Raw genomic sequence first — 9268 nt, forward strand, 5'->3', positions numbered from 1 at the left:
AAAAGAAATAAAATACACTCCATTTGATGGTCAATACTTCTTCATTCTTGATAAACCCGATCATGCAACGACTTCTAAACTTGTAATAGATAAGTTAAGATGAAGAGAAGCTCGGCATAAAGGACAATTTGAGTGACCAATTAGCCATTTATCAATACATTGAGCATGATATACATGTTCACAATTAGGCAATAACTTAACCATTTCATCATCTCCAAATAATCCCAAACAAATTGGACACTCATCACTTCTTTGAACACTATCTAGCTTACATATTGTCTCACCAAATAAGAAAACAGGCAGCTTTTGAATGGTTTCTTCATCAAGTCCCTTGTTGATTTGTACCAAAACTGCATTTGCATCCGGTGATGAGCTCAATATTTCACTAGAAAAGAAATTAAATTTACAAACAAAATAGAAGAAAAAGAAGGCAACAAGTAATACTAAGAAGAAGAAAAAAATAATTGAAAGGCCATGGTTTTGGAAATGTGAGGTTATTAATTTGAGGTCACTGAAGTACCAATTTGAAGTTTGAGTATCTTGTAAAGACATGACCAATTGATCAATAATGAGCAACTCAAATAATGGAAGTGATGGAAAAAAGTAGGGACAATTCAGCTGCCTAGCTACTTATTAATACTCTCTTCCTCCGTCTCAGTGTCTTAGTTTAACTGAACACGAAATTTTAAAAATAAATGAAAACTCTTGTATCTCGAGGTCTTAGATTAAACAAGTCATTTAAATCTTGTTGTGTTAAATTTGTCAAATAGAATGTTAGAATTGAAAATTTTACTGAATATAGAAAAAAATATTTCTTGGGACAAACCAAAAAGAAAAATGAAACATTTAAATTTGGATAGATGGAGAAAAAATATAACTACAAATCGTGAATTTCAAATGGACATTTTCATTAGAATGTCATTAGAAATATGAAATATAAGTAATGCTCAGCAGTAGGTAAAATTAATAATCTCAAAATTAAGACAGATAATCTTTTATATTTAAATTATTTTAAATCACATAATAGTAATAAATCCAACAGCCAACTCCCTCTCTTTGTTTAGGAAATAAATAAATAAAAGAAGAGTAATTAAACTCACTGTCTTTGAGTTGGTTTACTGCATTGTCAACTGTTTCATTTATTTCCAGTAGCAGCAATAAGGCCCGATGCCCATGCACCATGCATTCAAATAATAAATAAGTATCACAATTTTTTATTTTTTAAAAAAAGTGGTCAGGTTTGAAAATTGAGGAAGTAAATGCTAAAATCATTATTAATATGGACAAATACAACTTCATAAAATGGACAAAAGAACAGATTTGTTTGTTTTCTTACACAACATAAAGATATAGAATAATATAAGCAAATTTTGTAAAAATTGAAATTGCATTGTAAAAAATGTTTGCCCAAACAAAGAAATAGTGGAAATTGTAATTATTAAATTGTACAAAATGGATTTTTACATGGCGATCTAAAAAGTTCATAAATAATATGAAAAGTATGGGCCAAACCTTATGATCCTCTATTTTCAAAATATGGGTCGTTCAAAGTCCTGGACTCGGCCCAATATGTAACAAAGCCCATTAGTGGTACTTAATAATGAAACGTGGTAAGTAGAAATTCCCACATCGAAATCCAGACAAGGAAGAGAGAGGCTACAAGGAATATATAAAGCGCTCCTTCATTTCTGCACAACTCACGCAGCCACGCAATGAACACATAGCGAACTATTCTTTCGCCTTTTACTAAAGAATACCGTGTGTGCGTTGCAAATAGTGGCATACGCCAATTTTTGGAGGGATTCTCTTTTACTGAGGATCCCAACAATTCTAGTTCTAATATTGCTTTAGTAAGTGTTTTTTGCTGATATAATCTTATGTGGTATCTAAAATTGATGAATCTTTGAGCCAAGTATGGGTAGTTTGGGTGATGTACTGAGGCGATGTGTATTTAGGGCTCAATGATTATCTCATTTTATATGGTATTTTATGCAAAGGAATGATAAAAAATGGAGGACGAAGGGAGTAGTATTACTAGCAGATTAGGTCGTTCACATTGGTTCATGTTATGATCAGTTCAATTGGGAATAGAACCCCAATCCTGCTAATGATGGGCATTAACAACTTTGGACTAGAATACTGAGATAAGACAGACAGTGAGGTCTCCTTTACAATGCTATTCATCTCTCTACTAAACTAATGCTATTCATCTCTCTTGTGAGAGTCAATGTGTACTATAAACCATTTGTATGGGAAACCCATGTTTTCATACAGGTATCTAACCATACTATGAGAGACACCTGCTTTGTATGAAGAACCAGTACAGCTACTTCCACCAGCACCTCTATTGGCACGAAAGGATGCAACGACAGTGGGTAGTCTTGAGTAGTCTTCTCAATTCAATCCTTCACCTGAAGATGAATCAGTCTCCACCACTGCATCCATCCAAAGGCCATATCACAAGTCTTCTAAGGAGCCATTTGAGTATTCATGGCCTGAAACACCAGAACTTCCATTTGGTAATCGACTCGTGCTGGTGGGAGTTGAATAAGGGGAGTAGGTTGAAGCAGAACTGCCTCGCGTATATCGGTTCTGAGCAGTGCTACTTCTTGTTGCCTTAAGACGGGCCTTCCTCCCCTGAAGCCAAGTGCATACAAGTATTAATAAAAAATAATTTGGATAAACTGACGAGGGTAATTTGAGACTGGGTACTGAAATAGAAAAAAATATACCTTTCCCATGCATTTCTCCAAGTGAGGAGCAAATCGCCCAGCCATGATAGATCGGCCACAATTCATACATTCAAATATTTCAGTTGCAACAGGAGGATGGGTTTGGCCAAATATATCTACGACGTATTTGCCATTTGTTTCACTACTGTTGCTAGGATCAGCTACTGTTGCCCGGGCTTGTGCAGACAACCGAAGTTCTTCCTCCTCTTCTTCTAAATTACGATCAAGGCCTAGTTTTGCTACGCGGTGACACTCAGATGCAACATCAGTAATGATGGAATCAAGAAGCTCATCAAAAACATGAGCTGACAACTGCACATGGATCACAAAACAGACTAATAGTCAAATATCAACAAGAATCACAAAGCAGACTAAATAGTCAAATATCAACAAGAGAAGTCTGAAGTAGAATACAGTAAATTGACCCATATACAAGATATTCTTACTGTAAACAACATAGGGGAACTGAGGTTAAATAAAGGAGTGCCACACCCCTGCCTCCAAACCCCGAGGCCCACCTTTGATCATCAATGGGAATAAGGGCAGGAACAGTCTATATCCAGAAATTTAAGAGTAAAGTAAACATAAAAACAAAAACCATATGTGATCAATAGAAAAGCTGGAAAAGACGAGAACAAGCATGCTTGCCCACACGAAGAAGAAACAATAGAGTCAAATAATAGCAAGATTCTACTAATTGCCTTCAGAAGCAACTGATGCATACAATTCACTATAGCAATTAAGCAAAGATAACCAGCAAATATAAGTTTCTGGTTTCATCTAAGATGTGAATTACTTGTGGTTGAGAGATGTTATCCTCATTTGATGCCGACATGAGTCTCTCCTCAGAAATCAATGAACAATAAAATCCACACCACAAGGTTCGGCACAAGAAAAAAACCTGCAACCTAGATAGACAACAAGAGAACATGATCAAGAAGAGAACAGGAGAAAAATATTAAACCAAATACAAACAATAACTATGTCACAGGCCCAAACAAGTTGGATTCATGATTTTTCTCTAGTTAATGTGTAAAGAAAAATAAGTTTACAAATTGAGCTGGCTATATCATCATTTTGATTTTATAGATACATTACTATACACAACACTGCAACAACAACAACAACAACATATCCGGTGTAATCCCACAAGTGAGATTTTAGGAGGGTAGAGTGTACGCTGACCTTATACCTTGGGAGCTAGAGAGGTTAAATCTGATGGACTGTCCGCTTAAGGAAACACATAACGGAAATGAAGAGAATATCATGGAAAAATACTACAGAAAACATGACAAAGTAACGCGATAACCAAAGTACAAGAGATAGTAACAAAATTTGTAGGACAAGAAACTACAAGAGAAACACTACGAGTTTACTACTACCGGAATGAAAGAATAAGCATGACAACGCTTTATCACCTAACCTAAGTCATGTCCTCCATAACCTCCTCTCTAACATCATATCTTCGGATTGTGTCATATACATACTATATGAGAAATGAAAATACAATCTTAACAAACAAATGACTTCGTGATTTTCTCAAGTTACATGCTCTCATCATTATCATAAAGTCTGACTAGTGAACAGCAGCACTAGCACATTACCAACAACTAAATTTGCAACAGATTTGAAGATTCAAAACCAAGTATCAATGAAAAAAAACATAGACATCAGCTCAATGAAGCTACAACAAATGATTCAGTTCATACAAACTTAATCCATCGGCTGCATTTCATTTCTATTAATTTAGAAGTTTAAAGTCGATCTCAACCATGATCAAGCATCAATCAATAATCAATCAACTAAAACCTTAATCCCAAACTAATTTGATCAAACTGTTCCACATCCGATCTGCAATTTTCCGATTAAATGCCGCAAATCCAGTATATATATGCAATAAACTTACACCAAAACATAAAGAAAAAACTTACAGATCAAGAAGGAAGATTGTTCGTAAAGAGCTTCAACAGAAAGGAGTTGGGAATTTCGTACCTGAATTGGGAACAGGGGCAGAAGGGACGATGGGCTTCAGTTTTCGGGTCGAGTCGGGAATTTGGACCCTACGGTCAGCTACTTTGTAAACTGCCTCGTGCGGTAATTTGATGCGTGTGGTAATTTGAAAGAGGTAGGTTGCATTGAAATTAGAGATATTTAAATGGGTTACGATAAAAATTTAGCGAATTACTTGATATTGGGCTCAAATTAACTAAAATTGGGTTAGGTCAAATTATTCGATTTAATTCGCACTCCATAATAATAATGGTTTATGGTCTTTGGTTAAAAAAAGTAATTCATTCCTTTAATATATGATAATATAATACATTACATCAATGAAAATAAAGAATTTTAAAATGGGATAGAAAATATAGATTATACTGTCTCAATTGGAGATTCTTTAAATAATAAGTTAAGTCTTGAATGAATTGAGACTGAACTCTTAAATTATTTTGAGCTTATTTTGACACATCTAATTCGGATTTTGGGGCGATTGTTTATTTTTTTTAATTATCTTTCTAGGCAGAAACTATATAAGTAGATATACTCCACTATTTTTATTCTTTTAATTATCTTTCTAGGTGGAAACTACATATTCCACTGCTGCTATTATATATATTGTTATTTTAAAATATTACATATTTTAACACTAATTAAGAGTTTCTTATCATATATTGAGGAAGATATACATATACATATGGGTGAACAAGATGTGGAATTTAACGAATTATCATATCATATCAAAAAATTTAATACCATGATTTTGATATTATGGTATATGGTATATATTTTGATTTTTTTTTTATATTCGATATGGTATTTGATATTTAGTATTTAGAAATAACATATTGAAGCATAAAGTTATATAATTAAAACATATATATATAATATTGAAACATTAACAAATATGCAACCTAATATTAGTGAAAACTCAATATTTAGAGGATAAAACTTTGACTATTCTATTTTGATTGAAACGTAAGTGAGTAACAAAAGGAGTTGTTTGTACTTTATTTTGAATATATACTCCTACATTTGCAATGTGTTAATATGATACAATTGAGACATTTTTAATTGTCGAAGTCATAATACTATATTATAAGAGTATATATTAATCAAAGTTGAACAAACTATGATTACCGATTTACCATAGAATACTCAAACCGAACTTCAAATTATCGAATCATACCAAATTAAATTAGTATGACAATGATATAATATTTTAAAAATTGAAAACCAAAATTACGATATCGATCGAACCTTCCAAGTACCGTACCGCACCACACCATGCTCACCCCTATCTATACATGTATTTTTGTTAACGTATGCACTAAAATGGGGAGAGAGACGAGCGAGATGGGGAGAGAGGCAAATGAGATTTATTATGTACTACAGATATATGCGAATCACACTTGGATACTGTGTATCTAGAAAAAATTATATCTAACTTTGACCCGATGTATCCTGAGATACATGTATCTGGACATATTTAAATATATTTTGACACACCAAAATCTGATAAGATTTGTAATATTACAAATTAAAATATATGTCATTAGCTCTTGGTGAAATTTTAATAATTTTTTCTTTTTTTATTCGGCTGACGAACCGAACTCCAAATTTTAATTGAATCTTGTCAAATAACATGTTGAATCAGACCAATCCAATAGGCCTAATCCATATTGATGAGTTTAATCTTTAACACAATAATTTAATTGAATTTCTCAATAAGTACACCTCTCTAATAATTTTTAAAAAAAATCTTCAAACCTTCTAAAATTTTACCTAAATATACAATTTTCCATGTTTTATTTTTGTAAATTTATTTAAAAACATATATCCTAAGATATCAGGAGTGATTTTTTTCACTTGACCAACCAGTCAACGCGTAAATTAGATTTCTATGATTCGAATATTTAAATAAAAGGTAAGCTAATTAATAATTGTAGGAGAATAAATTTTATATATATATATATATACCTTTTTATTTAAATATTCGAATCATATGAAATCTAATTTACGCGTTGACCAGTCGTCCAAGTGAAAAAAATCATTTTTCAGACTCTATATAAAGACATTTAGTTACAATTGTCTAACCTTATAAAAAATTTAAAGAAATATTCTTTGAGAGGTATACATGTATTAGTTTATATATTTTATAATTCATTTTCTTTGATTTTCTTGCTAGTTATTTTTCTTTTTTATGCATTGTTCCTTTAAGTAATTTAACAAAATTTATTGTAGGAAACATGGATGAGAAACGAAAAAGATCTTATGAGTCTGATTTGGATTTGTGCTCGAAAACTCCAACTCAAAATGAACTAATTAATAATGTTCAAACATTGGAAGAAGCAATGAATTCTGAACTCAAGCATGGTCAAGTAGATCCTAACGTAGATTGGAAGAAAATGAAAAGGTTATATACATATATAATTTATTTTTATTCCATGCTACTTTTAAAAAAGTGAATTTTTTTTTTTTATCAAAAATTTTCTAATGAAAAATTTGTTGAAATGATATGCGAATTATCACCTGTTTCGATTAGATTTTCTTTTTCTAGTTATATGGGAAATAACTAGATTTACTCTATTTTTATAATGTTGCGATATATATATATATATATATATATATATGTTATATACATATATGATTTTTTCATTCCATGCTACTTTTAAAAATGTGAATTTTTTTATCAACATTTGAAATTTTTTAATGAATTTTTTTTAAATGATTGATTACGCGAATTATCCCCTGTTTCAATTAGATTTTCTTTTTATATATATATATATATATATATATATATATATGATAATTCTTTTTTATAGATACTAAAAAATATAAATTTCTAGATGTTTGAAATTTTAATGAGAAGTCAATTGAAAATATTTTAAACAAACAATGGTCAATGGATATGATCCGATTAGAGAATTTTATCAGAAAATTGTGTTTTCTAGTTGTACATAAATAATATTTTTATTTTGCTTTTATAAGATTTTATGTGTTAAACTTAGTACGTAATTTAATTTAATTTTCTGAAATTGGCTTTATAGAATCATGTCAAATCGACTATCAGCACAAAGATCCAGGAACAAAAAGATAGAATACACAGCTGAATTGGAAAAGAAAGTCAAAGAATTAGAGGTAATAAAAATCTGCATCAATATTTTAAATTCTAATGGTGTTTCAATTCATTATTTAATTTCATTTTATTTTGTCCTTGGTTGGTTTGAAAATAGTACACGTGTGTATATATATTACAAAATTTTATTTCAATATTTGTGATGAAATAAAAAGATTGTTTTCGTTACACTAGTTTAAGCGTACCTAATTATATATATGCAGAATTTTTTTCTTACATTTCACACATATATATACAAATAAAATTGATGAAGCGATGTTGAATGAATTATTCAAAGTGCATAAGAATATTTTGAATCTTCCAATATCAATAGGTTGATTGTTCTATTATATATAATTATTAACACTAATATTATTTTCTTCATATACGTGTTGATGCAGCATACAATAGCTTGGGCGGGATCAGAAATAGAAAATGCTAAAGATAATAAAAAGAAGTTGATGCTGGAGAACGAAATGTTGCAAGAACAAATGGATATTGTCACTCACAAATCTAATTCAAGCATTGGTATATTATATATCTCCTCTCTTTTAAATTTTTAATATTATTATTTCAAATTTCTACTTGTGGAGGAATTACAATATATAAATGCTAATTAAATAATAATAATATAATTATCATATGATAATATATGTCACGCCCCAAACTAGAGGATGCGCCTATACCTTACTCTATTGAGGTCACAACAAAATTGATATCATAAATTAATGAGTAGGTCTTGTTGTCTCTTATTTTGTGTCATTGATTTTGTTATGACATTGTCGATTCAGTTATTTTATTTCAACAAGTTATTATGATGGACTTGTTGTTCCTTATTATTCCTTTTCCACTATGTCTTAGTGGCTAGCTCAATCGAATAAGGTAGCCAATGTTGGTCACACCTCCTTTAGTTTGGGGCGTGACATTATTAAGAAGATTTACCACTAGCTAGAACGTACTTAATTAAAATCTTGATCGTATTGATTGCAGCACAAACTGAAGAGTTGAAAGTTGAGTTGAAAAGGCTTAAGGAACTTGCAAAGAGTCAAAAGATTGAAGGACAAAGTTCCAACTTTTGTGAGTCAGAAGTAGACATGGATCAGTATCTCAACTTTGATACCATGAACTTTTACCCACACCAGGATTGATGACTTGTGAACCAACCAAAAAATGTTGTTGCTATTTTTGTGGGATTATTCCTTTTCTATGTAGGGGTGGGGATGGGGGGGGGGTAAGTTTTTATTTTCTTTATGCAATTTAAGAAGGATTAAATTTTTATGATATGAATATCTAAGACAATGTTAAATACTTGGTGATCTTATGGATATGTTAATTTATAATATTTGAAATGAATTTTTAAGTAATGTTTGTTGTTGGTTCTTATTCTTTCATATATATATATATATATATATATATATATATA

At 30.8% G+C, this 9268-nt stretch overlaps 2 protein-coding genes and 1 non-coding gene across 4 annotated transcripts; 2 read left to right on the forward strand and 1 right to left on the reverse strand.

Moving 5' to 3' along the window:
• Nucleotides 1-1703: 1703 nt before the first annotated feature.
• On the forward strand, nt 1704-1821 carry LOC114077729. The gene has a single exon (XR_003579099.1). It is a non-coding gene; the product is annotated as a U5 spliceosomal RNA (small nuclear RNA).
• Nucleotides 1822-2010: 189 nt separating this feature from the next.
• LOC107021537 (ataxin-7-like protein 3) lies at nt 2011-4850 on the reverse strand. 2 transcript variants are annotated; one of them, XM_015222220.2, is made up of 4 exons: nt 4725-4850; nt 3529-3640; nt 2733-3044; nt 2011-2637 (listed from the first exon to the last, which is right to left on the reverse strand). In XM_015222220.2, exons 2-4 carry the CDS (start codon nt 3565-3567, stop codon nt 2458-2460), a joined length of 531 nt encoding a protein of 176 aa, XP_015077706.1. In that variant the 5' UTR covers nt 3568-3640; nt 4725-4850; the 3' UTR covers nt 2011-2457. The 2 variants fall into 2 exon arrangements, with proteins under 2 accessions (XP_015077706.1, XP_015077705.1); XM_015222219.2 differs by having other exon boundaries at nt 4664-4785.
• A 2126-nt stretch (nt 4851-6976) lies between these two features.
• Nucleotides 6977-8993, forward strand: LOC114077646 (transcription factor VIP1-like). Its single transcript, XM_027917980.1, has 4 exons — nt 6977-7143; nt 7778-7868; nt 8247-8373; nt 8836-8993. The coding sequence occupies exons 1-4, from the start codon at nt 6977-6979 to the stop codon at nt 8991-8993; spliced, it is 543 nt and encodes a 180-aa protein (XP_027773781.1).
• The last annotated feature ends 275 nt before the right edge of the window (nt 8994-9268 follow it).

Source organism: Solanum pennellii, chromosome 6 (genome assembly GCF_001406875.1).
Source record: "Solanum pennellii chromosome 6, SPENNV200".
NCBI classification, from domain to species: Eukaryota; Viridiplantae; Streptophyta; class Magnoliopsida; order Solanales; family Solanaceae; genus Solanum; species Solanum pennellii.

Coding starts and splice junctions, on each gene's coding strand:
- LOC107021537 (XM_015222220.2), bottom strand. CDS start 3,567: ATGTCGGCATCAAATGAGGATAACATCTCTCAACCACAA. Junction 3,045..3,528: donor ATAACATCTCTCAACCACAA/GTAATTCACATC, acceptor ATCCATGTGCAG/TTGTCAGCTCATGTTTTTGA. Junction 2,638..2,732: donor TGGAGAAATGCATGGGAAAG/GTATATTTTTTT, acceptor ACTTGGCTTCAG/GGGAGGAAGGCCCGTCTTAA.
- LOC114077646 (XM_027917980.1), top strand. CDS start 6,977: ATGGATGAGAAACGAAAAAGATCTTATGAGTCTGATTTGGATTTGTGC. Junction 7,869..8,246: donor AGAAAGTCAAAGAATTAGAG/GTAATAAAAATC, acceptor GTGTTGATGCAG/CATACAATAGCTTGGGCGGG. Junction 8,374..8,835: donor CAAATCTAATTCAAGCATTG/GTATATTATATA, acceptor TATTGATTGCAG/CACAAACTGAAGAGTTGAAA.